This window comes from Aphanomyces invadans, assembly GCF_000520115.1.
Source record: "Aphanomyces invadans strain NJM9701 unplaced genomic scaffold supercont1.19, whole genome shotgun sequence".
NCBI lineage: Eukaryota > Oomycota > Saprolegniomycetes > Saprolegniales > Verrucalvaceae > Aphanomyces > Aphanomyces invadans.
This window is the reverse complement of record NW_008580164.1, coordinates 253,662-268,529: the sequence shown is the minus strand read 5'-3', so window position 1 is coordinate 268,529 and position 14,868 is coordinate 253,662. Positions and strand designations below refer to the sequence as shown.

At 56.2% G+C, this 14,868-nt stretch overlaps 10 protein-coding genes across 13 annotated transcripts; 4 read left to right on the top strand and 6 right to left on the bottom strand.

Moving 5' to 3' along the window:
* Positions 1 to 5: 5 nt before the first annotated feature.
* On the top strand, positions 6 to 1,862 carry H310_08921. Of its 2 annotated transcripts, XM_008874848.1 has the most exons (2): positions 6 to 905; positions 994 to 1,862. In XM_008874848.1, exons 1-2 carry the CDS (start codon positions 112 to 114, stop codon positions 1,115 to 1,117), a joined length of 918 nt encoding a protein of 305 aa, XP_008873070.1. In that variant the 5' UTR covers positions 6 to 111; the 3' UTR covers positions 1,118 to 1,862. The 2 variants fall into 2 exon arrangements, with proteins under 2 accessions (XP_008873070.1, XP_008873069.1); XM_008874847.1 differs by having other exon boundaries at positions 27 to 1,862.
* H310_08920 lies at positions 6 to 1,873 on the bottom strand. 2 transcript variants are annotated; one of them, XM_008874846.1, is made up of 2 exons: positions 1,737 to 1,873; positions 6 to 1,679 (listed from the first exon to the last, which is right to left on the bottom strand). In XM_008874846.1, the coding sequence occupies exons 1-2, from the start codon at positions 1,834 to 1,836 to the stop codon at positions 1,249 to 1,251; spliced, it is 531 nt and encodes a 176-aa protein (XP_008873068.1). In that variant the 5' UTR covers positions 1,837 to 1,873; the 3' UTR covers positions 6 to 1,248. The 2 variants fall into 2 exon arrangements, with proteins under 2 accessions (XP_008873068.1, XP_008873067.1); XM_008874845.1 differs by having other exon boundaries at positions 6 to 1,873.
* A 76-nt stretch (positions 1,874 to 1,949) lies between these two features.
* On the top strand, positions 1,950 to 3,010 carry H310_08919 (hypothetical protein). Its single transcript, XM_008874844.1, has 2 exons — positions 1,950 to 2,471; positions 2,525 to 3,010. Exons 1-2 carry the CDS (start codon positions 1,982 to 1,984, stop codon positions 2,857 to 2,859), a joined length of 825 nt encoding a protein of 274 aa, XP_008873066.1. The 5' UTR covers positions 1,950 to 1,981; the 3' UTR covers positions 2,860 to 3,010.
* Positions 2,820 to 4,355, bottom strand: H310_08918 (tyrosine-tRNA ligase). The gene is made up of 3 exons (XM_008874843.1): positions 3,284 to 4,355; positions 3,132 to 3,227; positions 2,820 to 3,066 (listed from the first exon to the last, which is right to left on the bottom strand). Exons 1-3 carry the CDS (start codon positions 4,330 to 4,332, stop codon positions 2,979 to 2,981), a joined length of 1,233 nt encoding a protein of 410 aa, XP_008873065.1. The 5' UTR covers positions 4,333 to 4,355; the 3' UTR covers positions 2,820 to 2,978.
* A 960-nt stretch (positions 4,356 to 5,315) lies between these two features.
* Positions 5,316 to 6,689, bottom strand: H310_08917 (hypothetical protein; the record flags this gene model as incomplete). The annotated part of the gene is made up of 1 exon (XM_008874842.1): positions 5,316 to 6,689. The coding sequence occupies one exon, from the start codon at positions 6,687 to 6,689 to the stop codon at positions 5,316 to 5,318; it is 1,374 nt and encodes a 457-aa protein (XP_008873064.1).
* A 171-nt stretch (positions 6,690 to 6,860) lies between these two features.
* Positions 6,861 to 8,526, bottom strand: H310_08916 (hypothetical protein; the record flags this gene model as incomplete). Its single annotated transcript, XM_008874841.1, has 12 exons — positions 6,861 to 7,079; positions 7,145 to 7,210; positions 7,257 to 7,392; positions 7,447 to 7,534; positions 7,589 to 7,610; positions 7,666 to 7,710; positions 7,783 to 7,889; positions 7,938 to 8,051; positions 8,101 to 8,196; positions 8,261 to 8,303; positions 8,355 to 8,426; positions 8,473 to 8,526. 12 exons carry the CDS (start codon positions 8,524 to 8,526, stop codon positions 6,861 to 6,863), a joined length of 1,062 nt encoding a protein of 353 aa, XP_008873063.1.
* Positions 8,527 to 8,592: 66 nt separating this feature from the next.
* Positions 8,593 to 9,825, top strand: H310_08915 (hypothetical protein). The gene is made up of 4 exons (XM_008874840.1): positions 8,593 to 8,826; positions 8,885 to 8,927; positions 8,968 to 9,385; positions 9,440 to 9,825. The coding sequence occupies exons 1-4, from the start codon at positions 8,606 to 8,608 to the stop codon at positions 9,694 to 9,696; spliced, it is 939 nt and encodes a 312-aa protein (XP_008873062.1). The 5' UTR covers positions 8,593 to 8,605; the 3' UTR covers positions 9,697 to 9,825.
* A 68-nt stretch (positions 9,826 to 9,893) lies between these two features.
* H310_08914 (hypothetical protein) lies at positions 9,894 to 11,054 on the bottom strand. The gene is made up of 4 exons (XM_008874839.1): positions 10,806 to 11,054; positions 10,664 to 10,741; positions 10,529 to 10,607; positions 9,894 to 10,469 (listed from the first exon to the last, which is right to left on the bottom strand). Exons 1-4 carry the CDS (start codon positions 11,025 to 11,027, stop codon positions 9,922 to 9,924), a joined length of 927 nt encoding a protein of 308 aa, XP_008873061.1. The 5' UTR covers positions 11,028 to 11,054; the 3' UTR covers positions 9,894 to 9,921.
* Positions 11,055 to 11,806: 752 nt separating this feature from the next.
* H310_08912 lies at positions 11,807 to 14,740 on the top strand. Of its 2 annotated transcripts, XM_008874837.1 has the most exons (4): positions 11,807 to 11,985; positions 12,042 to 12,487; positions 12,548 to 13,370; positions 13,443 to 14,740. In XM_008874837.1, the coding sequence occupies exons 1-3, from the start codon at positions 11,905 to 11,907 to the stop codon at positions 13,122 to 13,124; spliced, it is 1,104 nt and encodes a 367-aa protein (XP_008873059.1). In that variant the 5' UTR covers positions 11,807 to 11,904; the 3' UTR covers positions 13,125 to 13,370; positions 13,443 to 14,740. The 2 variants fall into 2 exon arrangements, with proteins under 2 accessions (XP_008873059.1, XP_008873058.1); XM_008874836.1 differs by having other exon boundaries at positions 12,548 to 14,740.
* H310_08913 (hypothetical protein) lies at positions 13,132 to 14,739 on the bottom strand. Its single transcript, XM_008874838.1, has one exon. It carries the CDS (start codon positions 14,641 to 14,643, stop codon positions 13,243 to 13,245), a length of 1,401 nt encoding a protein of 466 aa, XP_008873060.1. The 5' UTR covers positions 14,644 to 14,739; the 3' UTR covers positions 13,132 to 13,242.
* Positions 14,741 to 14,868: the final 128 nt, after the last annotated feature.

Here is a 14,868-nt window from a genome sequence, read left to right as displayed (position 1 = left end):
AGCAGCAAGCTTACTTGTTCTTCCTCACCGCGTCCAACACGGTATATCGATCGCGACGCGGAAGAACTTGCTTCGACCACATCGCCCATCAACCACTGCGCTGGACACGACATGGACTTTCAGCGCTCTAACATTCAGCTGTCCATGATGACAACATCCGACGGCAACTCCGCGGTCGCTCATGGAAAGCACGAACAGTTCGCCAAGGGCAACGTGTGTCCAGTTTCGTTGGATCTTCACGACGTGGCCGACGCATTGGGCAACGAACACAACGAGCAAGAAGACAACCAGTCTACGAACAATGAAAAGGATCTTGTGCCGCTGAGCAGCGCGTTTGTGTCGTGGAAAAGCCCATCACATTCGAACGAAGATCGCGCCGTGGTGTACCGCGGACCTCGATTCAGTGTCTTCGCCGTCATCGACGGTCACGGCGGTGACTTGGCCTCCGAGTACGTGAAGACCCACCTCGTGGACATCCTCGACGAGGAACCAGAGCTGACGGTGGAGACGCTTCGCCACGCCACAGCAACCCTCGAGACGAGATTTGCAGAAGTTGCCACCGTTGCGAACGATTTCAGTGGCGCGTGTTTTGTGGCGCTAGTGGTCGTAGAAGACGGCAGACGCACAAGGTTCGTCGTGAATTGCGGAGATTGTCGTGTGTCTGCGCTGGAGCGAAGAAAGAAGGGACGCGAGTACATGGAACTGTCGACGGATCACAAAGCCAGTTGTCCTTTGGAAAAGCAGCGAATCGCCAAGGCAGGCGGGCATGTAATCATGGATCGCGTCGCTGGCGTGTTGGCGCCGTCGCGAAGCATTGGGGACTTGGACATGAAGATGCCTGGGATGGAAGGATGGGTGATTGCCGACCCCGACATCAACGAGGCTGAGCTCTGTCCAGACAGCTTGTACGTGCTCGCAACCGACGGTGTGTGGGATGTCATGTCCAGCCGAGATGTGCTGTGTCTTGCTGACTCGACGTGGATGGACAACCAGGTCGCCGAGGACGGCAGCGTCGGGTGCGCATGCTCGTGCGAAGCTATTGCGCAGGACAGTGTTGCCCGCGGCAGTCGCGACGACATCACGGTCATTGTCGTTCGAACCGGGCAGTGGTAAGTAGGGCAGCGTGCATGGTATTATAGAGCTGAATGGCGGACGCCGATGGGTAAACTTACAATCTATCCACTGGATCTTGATTTTTTTCTGTAAAATCCAAATGCATCAGGACCTCTGGCCTGCTTTCTATTAGCCCTAGGAGGAGTTAGATGTGCTGGCGCGCAAAGCAGCGTCGAGGGACTCGCCCGCTTCGAGTTTCGCTTGAACTGTGTGCCTCATGTGTTCGTCCAGGTCGTGGATAAGTGCTAGGATGGCGACGTTGGGCAACTTCGTGCGGGACTTGTAATTTTGAGCTGCTTCTTTTGTGTAGCTGGTCACGCGCTCCAGTTGCAGCAACGGGTCGTTGTCCTGTGCAACGACTCGCATGTACACAAAGCAGTCGAGCGTGACGTTGCTGCATCGAACGTGGACAGGAACCAAAACACGCTTGTAGTACCCGTCACTGATGCCTTCGAGAATGTCCAGCGCCTCCAGCGTCGATACATCGACAGAGTACACCTCGCCGGAGATCGGGGCACCTTCGCCTGGCACGTTCAACAAGAATGGTACGGACCGGTCGCCGCCCACTACAAGCGGATACGGGGAGCACGTGGTGCCATCTCCCAGAAATACTGCCTTCTTACGTTCGACTGCAGGTCCCAGGTATAGCGCGAAGTTTGGGAAGCCCCGCTTGAGAGTGCCGTACACAAACACATTGGTGGCATCGGACGCCGCCGCTGTCATCTTCCCGTCAATGTGATTGAAGCGGGATCCAAAGTTAACGTTACTTCGAAATTTGTCCGAAATTCGACGTATCATTATTCGGATGCATTTGTGCTTATTAACCGGATTCATAGCACTGGTGCCCTTTGAATTGAGCGCCACAACGATGATGATCACGGCGACGCGATGGTTGCGGACAGGTCTACGGCCAGCGTCAGCGGTCCTTCGCCCCCGAGGGTTTGCATCCTCTCCGAACCAGGTCATTGACGAAAATGTGCTGCTGCCACTCTTCCCACCAGCCACGCGAGAGGCGCTGCGACAAGGCTTGGAGTCCGAAGGGTTTTGCATCTTGCGTGGCTTTGCCTCCAACACCGTCGCCACGGCCATGCGCCATGAGGCAGAACGGCTGTACAAAGAGGGCTACATGTTTCAATCCATGTCAGTCGACGAGCAAGGCAAATCGTTTCCGAAAAACAACGTGTTTGCATCGGAACTGGACGGCCACGAATGGGACGTTGCCCCGACGATACTCCACTACACTCGAAGCATAATGTTGCAAGCCCCATCTATGCTCAACGAACTATTCCCGGAGCTTCAGATCAGCTCTCGGGCGTACGCGTCCAAGTTGGCCGTGTCTCTCGGCGACGGTGCTTCATGTAAGCGTCTTCGTTCCCTCTCTTCCCCGTCATGACGCCTCCTCATGTGTAAGATCCCAAGCACTGCGATACTGCAGGATTGCCCGATCAGCGCAAAGTCACGATGGTGTACTACTTGAATCCGCATTGGGAGCCAGCGCATGGCGGTGAGCTCCAAGTATACACCAAGGACGGCGGCGTCGTGGCCGTGGAACCTCGATCCGACACGTTGGCCGTCTTCTGGAGCGACCAAGTCGTCCACGACGTGCGGCCATGTGCAAATGCCCCAACCGACGAGCGCGCCCAGCGGTATGCGCTGACGTTGTGGCTCGTATCGGACGACCCGCTTCAAATTGTGAACCCGATGCATCCGTTGTACAAGCTCCGGTGCGAGCACTTTGGGTCATAATGTGAACCAAAGCGATTCCACTCATTCGTTTAGATTTTGTTGGAGGGTTAAACACGAGCAACGAGGACGACCTCGACATGAATGCCATCGCGCGTTGCTGAGACTCGACAGGGCGTTGCTTATCTGGTGATTTTGAATTTCTTGATTTCCGCCAGCAATTTCTTGGCCTCGCCTTGTTCAAAATGCTTGCGCACGGGTTCGAGGATCCTACACCACACCCACCATGCCATCAGTTCGTGCCGACGAGATTATCCACGCAGCAGAGCACGTACAAGTTCAAGTGCTCCGTCAGCGACGGCTTGAGGTCACCGGGGTGGATGGCTTCCGCAAGGTAGTCGGCGGCCATTTCGTCGTACGTGAGGTAGGTCCTGTGGAAAAGTGCCGTCATATGAACCAGGGCGATTCCATCGCATTATGAACGTACTTGTCGCCGCCGAATTCTTCCTTGCGCTTAACAACGACGCCGTCGGGGAACATGGGAAAGATGATGTGCTTCATGTAGTCCATGATAGGGTTTCCGTCCACTTCGCCGGGAGGGCAGTACGCCTTCTTAATCTTGCGGCTCACGTCCGACACCGTGTCTTCCATAAAGATCGCCGAGTCCGGGTCACTCTTGCTCATCTTTTCTTGGCCTTGCTTGAGCCCCATGAGCATGTGGTGGCTGATGATCACGGGCTTGAACTTGATCTTAGCTTCGTCGCAGTACTCGCGCGCCAGCATGTTAACCTTGCGCTGGTCCAGCCCCAACTGGCAGATGTCGGCCTTGAGGAAGAATACGTCCGCGCACTGCATGCACGGATACATCATTTGCGCGGCGCTCATGTCGTCGGCTTCCTTGCGACCCATGATGGTGCAGCATCGCTGGATGCGCGCCACGTTAAACTTGCGCGCGACGTCAATCACGCGCGTCCAATACTCGTCCGCATGGGCGTTGATCTCGTCCGATGCCCACAGAAATTGCACGTTGTCCATGTTCATGCCGACGGCTTTCCAGATTTCGATCATGTACTGCCCGACTTTACGGATCTTCTTCAGATCGCCGCCCATCTTGTTGTTGAGCAGCGCAAACCAATCCGCAACCCAGAAGCGGAAAATGCACCCCGCGCTCGTAAGCTTGTTCACGTTGATCATGCGCAGCACGCCTTGTGCAATGTGCATGCGGCCACTCGGCTCAAACCCGTCGTAGCAAATGGGGTGCTCCTTCTTTTCAAGCAGCGCGCGAAGCTCCTCTTCTTTGATGCACTCTTCGCCCACACTTTTGCACAGCTCGAAGCGTTCGTCTAGCGTCAACGTGCTCTTTTTCCAGTCGCGCACTTCGTGCAAGCGCGATTCGTACACAGTGGGCGCCGCCGCCACCTTCTTGGAAGACTTGGACGTGGCATTCGCAACTTCAGCGGCAGCTGCAACAGCTTGGGCCTCCTCCACAGACAGCTTTTCTTCCAATTCTACATGCACATCGTTCACATCGGCCATGATGCTTTTCTCGTCAGTGAGCGATTCCACAATGGCCACCCAGAGAGCTCGTGCACCATTAACTAAATCTTATTGGATAAAATGCTGAGAAAATCTTTTTGAATCCTTTTGATTGGACAAAATAATTAGACTGGCAACTCTGGCAAGCCCTCGTGGGGATGCCGTGGTCACAACCAGTAGGTAGCCTAAAGCATGCCCACGCAGTCGACACCACAAGAGCCGTCCGCGTTGAAGCAGACGTGTGTGCAGAACCGGTGTCCGCTGAAATTCGCTCGGAAGATGATGCATATTCTTCTGGCCTGCAACGTTTGTGCATTTTAATTCGTTGGAAATCGAAGGAGTATCATCCAATCAAACGACGTCGGTTTCAGTGGGGCGGCAGGAGTTGGCCACGGAATCATGACCGACCGCAAAGGACTGTACAGGCTGCGGCGGCTGTCGGAGCTGCTAGACCACTCGGATGAAGACGACGACGACGCTTCGTCCATGAATGTGGATGCGCCCGCCTCCCAAGTTGTTGGTGCATCAGATGTGAATGCTGTCGTTGATAACGAAGAAGAACTCGACACGACCGTGTGTATCGAGTGCCGCCACCAAGCTGCCGAAGTCTTCTGCGAACAGTGCCACGATCACTTTTGCCAACTGTGCTATGGTGGGCAGCATCGCAAGGGAAACCGAAAGACGCATACGTTCCAGCCCATCCTCCATACCGCAGCGACTCCCTCGGGCAAGACAAAGGTGCATCCGCCACATCCTAGTGTTGATTCTGACACACAACTCTGTAGGAAGATGCCGTAGCAGGTGCAAGCACACCTGTTGTGTTTGAATCACCCCGTGCTCCCGAAGGTGATGACTCGAGCGGCGATGATGCCCACGACGCGTCCACGGTGTCGCGCTACTTTCGCGGGCCGAGGAAAAGCATCTGTAATTTGATGGGATCGTTGTTCATAGGTAAGTCGACGGCGGAGGGAACGAGCCCCTCGTCAGCCGATGCACCGTCCTCTACGACGTCCATGCGCGACCGCGCCAAGTACATCCCCCTTCGCTTGACGTACGAAGAACGTAAGCGCCTGCGGACGCTGGAAGCCGCTCTCAATGTGTGCCACTACACGGACAAGATTGACACGGGAGTCGCCGCAACGACCGCGCCTGCCAAGCGGACTCGCATGCAGCTGCAGGAAATTGCCGGCTTCCTCTCCGGGCTCGTCGTATCGATGGACTACGCCGCCGGGCAGACCCTGCTCGAAGAGAAGCAGTTTGACGCGCTTGCAGGGTTCTTTGGCGAGCTCTTCGAGCTCGGACGGCGGTACAAGATCATGAACCCCGAGAAGATGCGCGGCGAGTACGGCATCCTCATGTACCTTCTCCAAGACGCCGTGTCCCCTGCCATCCAAGACCTCCTCGGGTTCAGTCCAATCCAGCCGCTCAAGACTGTGTACGCGCTTTTGGAGTCGCATGATGCGCTGGCGCTTTTGGACCACCCGCTGATCGAATGCGCGACGATGGTGGTGGCCCCGGAGGGCAAATCCCGCGCCAAGATCCAAGAACAGATCAAGAAGAAGGACGTCGCGATCCGCAAGATCACGAATCAATTCATGTCGCCCACTCTCCGCGCCGACGATATCCAGCAGTGTTTGTACTCGATCGCGGACAACAACTACCACTTGTACTTTGAGCGGGACCCCATCGACCGCATGATTGGGATGCTGCACAAGTACTTTACCCCATCCAACGACGCGGCCGGCGCCGACCCCAAGTACTCGCTCGCGATTGTGTCTGGAAACGACGGCGCCCGCCTCTCCCACACGCACGCGAGACAATTCCACTACGTCCTCCAGAGCCTCACGCTGTGGCGCGAGATCGCGCACGACATGTTTCGGCTGTGGTGTCTCACGGATGAAGACTTGCTGTCGGGTTCTGCGCCGTACCAACTCACAGACACGGGCCAAGGTCTTCATCGCATCCAGCCATCGCCGCTCATCTCGCGCGCCATGCACGTCATTTTGCACTCGACGCAGCGCAAGCTCGACCACTGGGTCGGGAGCTCGGTCATCCACCTTGGGGACAAGAACGTCCCGAACGCGCTCATGTTTATCGACAAGTATGCGCAAGTCGGCCACATCCTCCGTCCCGTCGTTCGCACGTTGGACGAGATCGACACACTCGTGGCCAAGTCTGCCGAGCTCAAGAGCTACATCGAGACAACGTTTGGCGGCGCCGACGCGCTCAAGCAAGACATCCTGGTCGATTTCTTTCGGGAAGCGTTCGACGGAAGCGGCGCCGACAACTTCTTTGACGCTGGGTCGTGCATCGACGGCCGCCTCACGAGTGCGTGGAACTGGTGCTCCAGGCTCCATGCCAAGCCATTTTTCCCGATTTTCAAACTCGCCGGGTTTGTCGGGTTCGATGGCAAGTTTGGCTGACGCTGTCGGGCGTCGTGAAAAAAAGTCAACGCGGACGCAGCATATTGGCACATGGATGTGCTCTACAACGTAAATGATGGCTCGTTGAGTTTACGGGGTGGACGATCATGCGTGGAAGTCCTTGGCGCGGACAAACTGCTGGACGCCGTCGATGTGAGCGCACAAGTTATCGACGTCGTCGGGGTCAGGGCCAAGCCGTGATTTCCAAATCTGACGGTCAAAGTTCTGCAGCACGTCGGCCGTGATGGGTGGCGCGTCATCGTGGTACAAGCGCAGGTCATCCGCCATCGCAATCCACGCAGCCATGGCATCTTCAACAAAGTGCTACGAGCCATCCATTGTGGAGCGGGCGAATGGACGGATCGTTTGCGGTCGAGGGGGAATCGTACCAGATACGCGACGTCCTTTTCCACATCTTTTTGGCGCTTCCACTGAGGAAAGGTCGCTCGAAGGACCTGCAGCGTGGTCAGTCGCAGGAATCCTTGCGACCTCAGTTCGTACATCCCACATGAGCTGGAGCTTTTCATCGGTCGGCCATGCCAACATCGCGCCCTTGGCATCGTACGCCTTGTGGTCGTTCTCGCGAAGGAGGTCGATGGCGACGGGAAGGCAGAGATGCGACACCCGGTTGCGATATCTGTCATGCACACGAACGACCATGACAGTCTTGTGCGTCGCACGGCGGACGCACCGCGCAGCCAGCGTGTTGGCGATCTTGAGGTACTTGTTCAGGAACGGATGCGAGCTTCGCACGTCCCCAAGGACCTTGACGAGCAGCGCTAGATGTTGTTGAGCATGACGGGGGAAATCATGGGAGGCGAATGGACGAGTACCGGTTTCGGTCGCGTCAAACATCTACGCAGGAAGTGAGCATCGACCGGGATGGCATGGTTGTCGAGGGGAGACGTACCCACAGCGGCCACATCCGCCTCAAGCTGCGAACGAGGCGGTGGACCTGCACGAGCGAGTCCCGCCATGGCGGACGTAAGCATGAGCCGCTCGCCGACCGCATGGACACCCAACTTACCTTGGCTTCATCGTCGTAGTCATACCCCAGCACGTCATGCACGAGCACGACGTCGTCCATGAGCAACTGAATCGACGGGTGGGTGCACACTTGATGGGCAAACTCGCCTGGGACGCCATGCAGCGTGGATGTCATATTTGCACAAATCTCGTTACCTCGGAAGTTTGGGACGTTCTCCTTGAGCCCTTTGTCCAGCCAGTACCCAATGATCTCGACATGCCCGAGTCGCACGGCGACATGGAGCAGTGTGTCGCCGAGCACAACCTTGCCTGGCATCCATGAGTCCACAACCACACCGCCACATGACGCATGGCATACCTTGCTCGACCGCGGCGAAGAAGTCCATCTTTTCGTTCACATGCTTGTCCAACTTGGCGGCCTTGACCCTCGAATCTGGGATCCGATCGATTCGTCCTGCGTTGGCCGCACACGTAGCGACTTCGTCGTCACGTGCGACGCGCCATGGACGACAACTTACCTTCGATGCGACTGCACAGCTCGAGATAACTTGCCCGCGAGATCTATTGGGAGTGTGCGTTTTAGACAGCCATTCGCGACGTCATCGCACGCACTTGAAAGCCAACGGCAGGGTCAAATGTCGCCTTGTCGAGCTTGTCCAGGTTGTTGTAATACGTGTACTTGACCTGCAAGCTCGTCATCCCATGCACGGTGGCACTCGGACGGACAAACCATTTTCCTAAACTGCACGACCTCCGTCGCGTCGGCGCTCACGTTCTGGCCCATCCTCGTCGGCCACCACGGCGGCCGCCGTTTCACACAGTTACGCCCACGCCCTCGAGTGGCAGTTACGTCATTTCGACGCATGGACGACAACATGGCGGTCGCCCCCGCGTTTGCGGCGGATTTTGAATCGATCCCGGACGCACTCATTGACGTGTGCCTTGCAGACGACGTGCATTTGATCGACACGTTTCTTCAACAAGGGGGTCTCCAGCACATCGATGCGACGGGGAAGCACGACCGAACCCCGCTCATGATGTCCGCGGCATGGAATGCCAGCCGCGCTGTGGAGCTCCTGGTGAGGTACGCTCGAATGCAACTACTACGAATATTGCCATGACAGACGACGTTTCCTTCCAAGACGCGGCGCCAACGTCCATTTGAAGGACCCCGACGGCACGACCGTACGTCCACTCGGCGACTGTCCCACGTATCATGAACTAGGCGCTGCATCTCGCCGCCGAGAACAACGCCAAGCAAAGTGTCCAAGCCCTTGTGCATGCAGGGGCGCTTCTAGACGACCAAAATGCGTGGGGGCTCACAGCACTCCATCTTGCTGCGGGCGGCGGCCATGTCGCCTGTGCCAAAGAGTTGCTCGTGGCGGGGGCCCGCCTCGACTTGACGACCGTCGACGATGGCGACACAGCTCTCGACTTGGCGCTGCGGGATGGCCACCAGTCGACGGTGTTGCTGCTGCGAGGGTGGGACCCCCAGTGGTCTTCGCGCCTGTGTCGCCACCGCCTCGAGCCGGCCATGCAGACGTGGACGCAAGCTCACGTCGCCGACTTTCTCCGGTCCCATGCAATGTCCCAATACGTTCCGCAGTTTCTGGCGCACAACATCGATGGCCTCGCCCTGTCAGGTGCAAATGCTTGGTTCGTTTAGTCGATCTCGCTGACGGACGGACTTGGAGTAGAAATGACAGACACAACGCTCGAAAGCAAACTGAAAATGGACCGACCCAAACATCGTGTGCGCCTCCTGGAAGCCATCATGTTCACACAACTCCACTCGACGGCGAACCACGCGCACTTGCCCCCGGAAGGGGCCACGCATCCCGCCAACACCGATGCGACCAAGTCCACGGTGGCACCGTTGCCGCCTGTCAGTCCCCCTCGCCGCCCCTGGCCGACATCCCCATCACCCTACTTAGCCCCTCCGTGGTTTGACTAGCTGAAGTCACGCGATGTTTCCCGATTCCTACTTTAGCAACTCACATTCGCCAGTGGGGTCCTCGCCTCCGTCACAACAAAGTCCGTCGGTCGCTGTGGGTTAGCGCAGCTATAACTAACATTGGTCCCCGAGGCGCAGCTTCGTGGACGAGCCAGGCTGCTAGCTAGCTCGTCGCCGGACGACAGAGGAAAGACGCATCGAAACAATTGAGAGGTACACGTTAGCTTAGGGGGAGGCGGCGCCGGCAAAGACGTCGGCGAACTGATCTTCGGGGTGGACATTGATCTGGTTGCGGCTCGCACGCGAATCCTCGGCGAGTTTTCGGGCCACGTACTTGTCGCGCTTGTCGAACTTGGCATGCTTGCGTGTCTCGTTGGGCGCGACGTAGTGGGGATTCTGGTACAGCGTAACGCCGCCGAAGCTGCCGTCGAAAATGCGGATGGGGGTCATGACGAAACGAGGGCCGATCTCGATGAGGTTGGTCAGCTCTTCGCCGCGGTGAAGCGCCGCCTGTTCCAACTTTTTTGTGTCGGCCTCGTCCGCGAGCTGGAAGTTGCGACACCAAATCTTGCCGTCTGCAAAATAGAAGCTCATGACGCGGTCGATGAACGGCTTGCTCTTTGGGTGGCCTTTTGGCGTGCCCCACACTTGGATGAACATGGCCTTGATCAACTGCATGTGGGCCGTTTCGTCAAATGCGGCGTCGAACGTCAGCAGGGGCCGTGACCCCATGAGTGCGTTGCCTGTCATCTTGAGTTCGTCCATCGTGTGCACTGCAAGCAATGGGGTGAACGAGATGAAGTCGAAGAACGTGGAAGCATCCTAGCGGTACCGTTTTGGACAAGGAATTTCGCTGACGGCCCGGTCGGGGTACGGGAAACCCACATGTACAAGTCTTGCTTCTTGCGAGCCTAACGAACAGTGATGAGACCGAGACATGCAGCATGTGCTGCTTGGAAATGTGTACTTCGAGGAACACCGTGTTGTTGCACCCTTTAATTTCGGCGATTTCGTTCACGACGTGGAGGGTGTCCTTCGCATCGAGCTACGTTGTCCAGACAACAATGAGAACGTCATTGCCACGAACTGCATGATGGAGAAGTTGGTACCTTCACATCTTTCTTGTGATGTGGGAGGAGCTTGCGGAGGTCGTCGAGAAAGTGGCGGTATCGCGTCGTGATACCTCGGGACGCAAAAACCAACACACGCTGCTTGTTGATGTACCCGCCAGCAGGCTTAAGCGTGAGGTCCACGGGGGTAAGCACCTCCTCGAGCTCCTTCTTCTTGTTCGCGGCACTCTCGAGCGCGGACGCCTTGCGTTTCGGGGCCATTATGCTGATTGAACGAATTCCACCGCCAACCAATGGTCGCTTCAACCGCGCATCAGCCAATCAATTGCGCGGATCGTTATCCGGAAGACGTCAATGGGCACAATTTTGAAATTTTGTGCCCATGTCACTATAGGTTGGGTCTACGAGTTGCTTTTCTATTTGTAGTCTGACTACGGAGATGGACTATCCGGAGTGCTGGACTTGTGGTGCAGTAATGAACATATATCACTGACCTGATTTGTATAGACAGCACCACGTTCTCGTCGTCGTGTGCTCTGCGCTGATGGTGACGTTCGTCCCCAGGATCGATCACGATCGGTATGTACCAAAATCCACCTGAATCGTGTGGAGTTTCGTCGTGGAGACCGTGGGCAAGTTGAATCGGCGGTGCCGTTCGCCCTCGCAGATCCTCATGTCCTTGTTGAAACGGCACCCGCTTCGTGGGCACTGTAGATGCAAAATCTTGGATTTGGATCCGATGGAGACAGGGCGTTCACTTCGTCGCGACGCGACCATTTGATATGCTCACATCGAGACGCGGGACGAAACTCTCCTGTCGTGATTGTGAGGTACGCATCTCGTTGAGATCAGTCCAAGCAATCCTGTTGCGCGGTCAATGCGTGAGGAGGGCTCGGGCGGCACAGTCGGCAATTGTATGGAAACGAATTAGCCAATCGGATGGCGTCTATAAATAATTGCGTCATGTGATTGGTCTATCTCTCTGACAGTTGCAAATCCCCGCCTGAGATTGGATGCTGTCGAAACGAATCAAGGCGTAGATCACAGCCATTTCTCCATTCGCGTCCGTGTGTGGATGCACGGACGCTGGACGTCGGCCTCAACTTGGAGATAACACTGCCACGACCTCGAAGTAGTGATGAAGGAAGCACCCTCCCTCGACGCACAGTTGCGGGCCATCATGGGGCCTCAGATCTCCGAGGAAGCGCTTCTCGAGAAGGTGTGTCCGACGCCGCGACCGCGATTTGTGTTGACAGGGACTGACTGCGTGCATAGTTTACGTTTGAACGGGTCATCGGCAACGGCGCGACCGCTAAAGTATTTGCCGCGCTGGACCATTCGTCGGGTGAACGAGTGGCGATCAAGGTGTTTGACAAAGCGCAGATGATCGAAGTGCGACAGTCGATTCTTGGGGATTCTGTCGTCGTCAAGGACACGGCGGTTGCCCGCGTCCAGCGCCGCCTCAAGAAGATCATCACAGAACTCAGTATTGCGAAAGCTTTGGACCATCAGAACATCATTCGATACGTTGGTGCCTACGAGACGTCCCATCGAATCTGCATTGTCCACGAACTGGTCGAAGGGCATGACCTGCTGGACTACGTGCTGGCATTTCACAAAATGGACGAACCCTTGGCTGCCCACTGTTATGACCAGCTCCTCCACGCCATCCAAGCATGCCATGAATTGAACATTTGGCATCGCGACATTAAATTGGAAAAGTACGTAGGTCCTCGTCGTCCCTCCCCTTGTGGAATCGCTCGCTAACACCATGTCTCTAGCGTTCTCCTCACCCACAATTTTCAAGTGAAGTTGATCGACTTCGGTTTGTCTGAACGCACGACGGAGCGGCTGCACACGGTGTGTGGGACCCCACTTTACTGCAGTCCCGAGCTGCTGTTCATGCCGTCCACCAGTCGCGATGACGGTGTCGCCGGCGCCCCCGCTGATATCTGGAGCACCGGCATCCTTCTCTTCGCGGTGCTCACCGGTTGTGCACCGTTCGACGATAGGTCGTTCTCGACTCTTCGGCAAGAAGTATACCGCAACAAGATCAACTACCCCACCCACCTGTCAGAGCTTGCGCAAGACCTATTGGCATCGATCTTGGTGTCCGACCCAGACAGTCGTCCGTCCATTGCGACCCTCCTCGACCACCCTTGGCTCGTCAAGAACGTGGCGCTGTACCGCTCGACGACCAACAAACTCGTGCGGATGCCGTCGGTGTCGGGGGTGTCGGAGTCGTTCCATTCCGAGACTGAGGACAGCAGTGATACCTCCGGGAGCTTCGACGACAACGGGTCATCCTACCGCGATTTGTTGTACGACCAGCTCGTCGAGGAAGACGTGCTGCGGTGAAGTGGATTTCGTCCATTTTTAACTTATTTCACATATTTGCTGCGTTTTCTCCCCAAATCGTTGAAAATTTGGTCAATTTTCAAACACTGCAACTACCAATTCGACTGCACTCTTCCTCCTACATGATCACGCACTTCTTCTTTCGCTCTTTCTTCGCACGACCTGCTGGCAACGGAGCCAAAGACGGCGCAACCACTTCAGCAGCCGGCGCATCCTTCCTTGCAGTTGGCGACTCGATATTCTCAGGTATGATCGTATCGTCGAGGGTTGCCCTGGCAGCAATGTCGATGGCGGGGCTAAGTGATGTATGTTCTGTAGTGTCGGTTGTTGCTAGAGTCAATGTGCTTTGTGGTGTGGACAGTGAAATTTGTGATGCCATCGTCTTGGCGCGCTCGGCGGCTGCAATAGCCCGTTGTTCGCACTCTTCGCGCCTTCGCGTGGCTTCTTCGCGCTCTGACTGAACTGCACTCATCTGGCTCTGGAATTGCTGGTGGCGCAACAACTCTTCCTTCTCAAGCACTGCTTCGATCCCACGCTTCGAGATACTGCGCAGGTCCTTGGCAGCGTTCACGGCCTTTTCTCGTAGTGCTGCCGCCCTCTGTGCAGCCTCTGTCGCACGGCGCTCGCTCTCCTCACGCCGTCGTCGGGCTTCTTCCTTGGCTCCTTGAACTGTCTGTAGTTCTGACGCGTAATGCGCTTCGCGAACTTTCTCTTCACTCTCCAGTATGGCAGAAATCCCTAGCTTGGTGGTCTCGCGCATGTGCTTGGCGGCGTCCAAGGCAGATTGGCGCAACGATTGGGCTCGTTCTTTGGCCTCTAGTGCGCGACGCTCGCTCTCTTGCCGTTTCAACGTGGCAGCTTCCTGGCGCTGCTTCATCGCTCCAAGCTGCAGCTCCAACTCCCGCTGCGATTCGAGGTCGGAGAGGGCTGCAAGCTTCTCTTGTCGTTCCCGCTCCTTCATTTCGTATTCTTGGATTGCTTTTTGTGCTTGCAGTTTGGCTTGATACGCTTTAGCTTTGAGATCCAACACACTCTGTACAGCGATGGTCTTAGACCGTTTTGCCGCCGTCGTCAACGCAGCAATGTTCTCGAGTTGCGCTGCTTCGTCCTCCAAGCGCTTCTTCTCGTCGAGTGACATCTGTGCTTCAATCCGTTCCCGCTCGGTAAACTCCAAGAGTGACGCCGCGCACACAGCTCGGACAACAGTTTCTTCGTGGGCGAGTTGAGCTTCTCTCGCTTTTTGGCGCTTCAATTCGAGTGCGGCACGAAATGCAGCAAGGGATGCTTCTTCTTCTGCCTTGAGTTCCGCCTCACGCAGGGCTGCCTCCTCCTCAATTTCGGCCGCCTTCCGCTCGAACTGCGTGGAGTGGGTCGATCGAGCGACGTATATCTTGGCCAAGTTGTTGGTCGTCTGGTGTTCCTCGTTGAATGCGATCGTCATTTCCTTCTTACCGTCTTCTCGATCGTCGGGCTCAAGCTCCACTGCGATGCCGTCGGCAATGTGCGCGTCAACGGACATCGACAACGTTGCGCGGTCGTGCAGATGTCGTTGTCCAACGCATGTCCACGTGGTGTGGAAACGTCATGTGCCGCGAACATTCCTTCTACTTTTTCGCCTAATTTCGCAAAGTGACATTACAAATCCACATCATATTTTCGTATCAAAACAGTTTTCAAAATAGTATAACGAGGAAATGTTCGAGAATATCAAAGAAATTGGACATTTTTCGTGCAAGACAGCAAA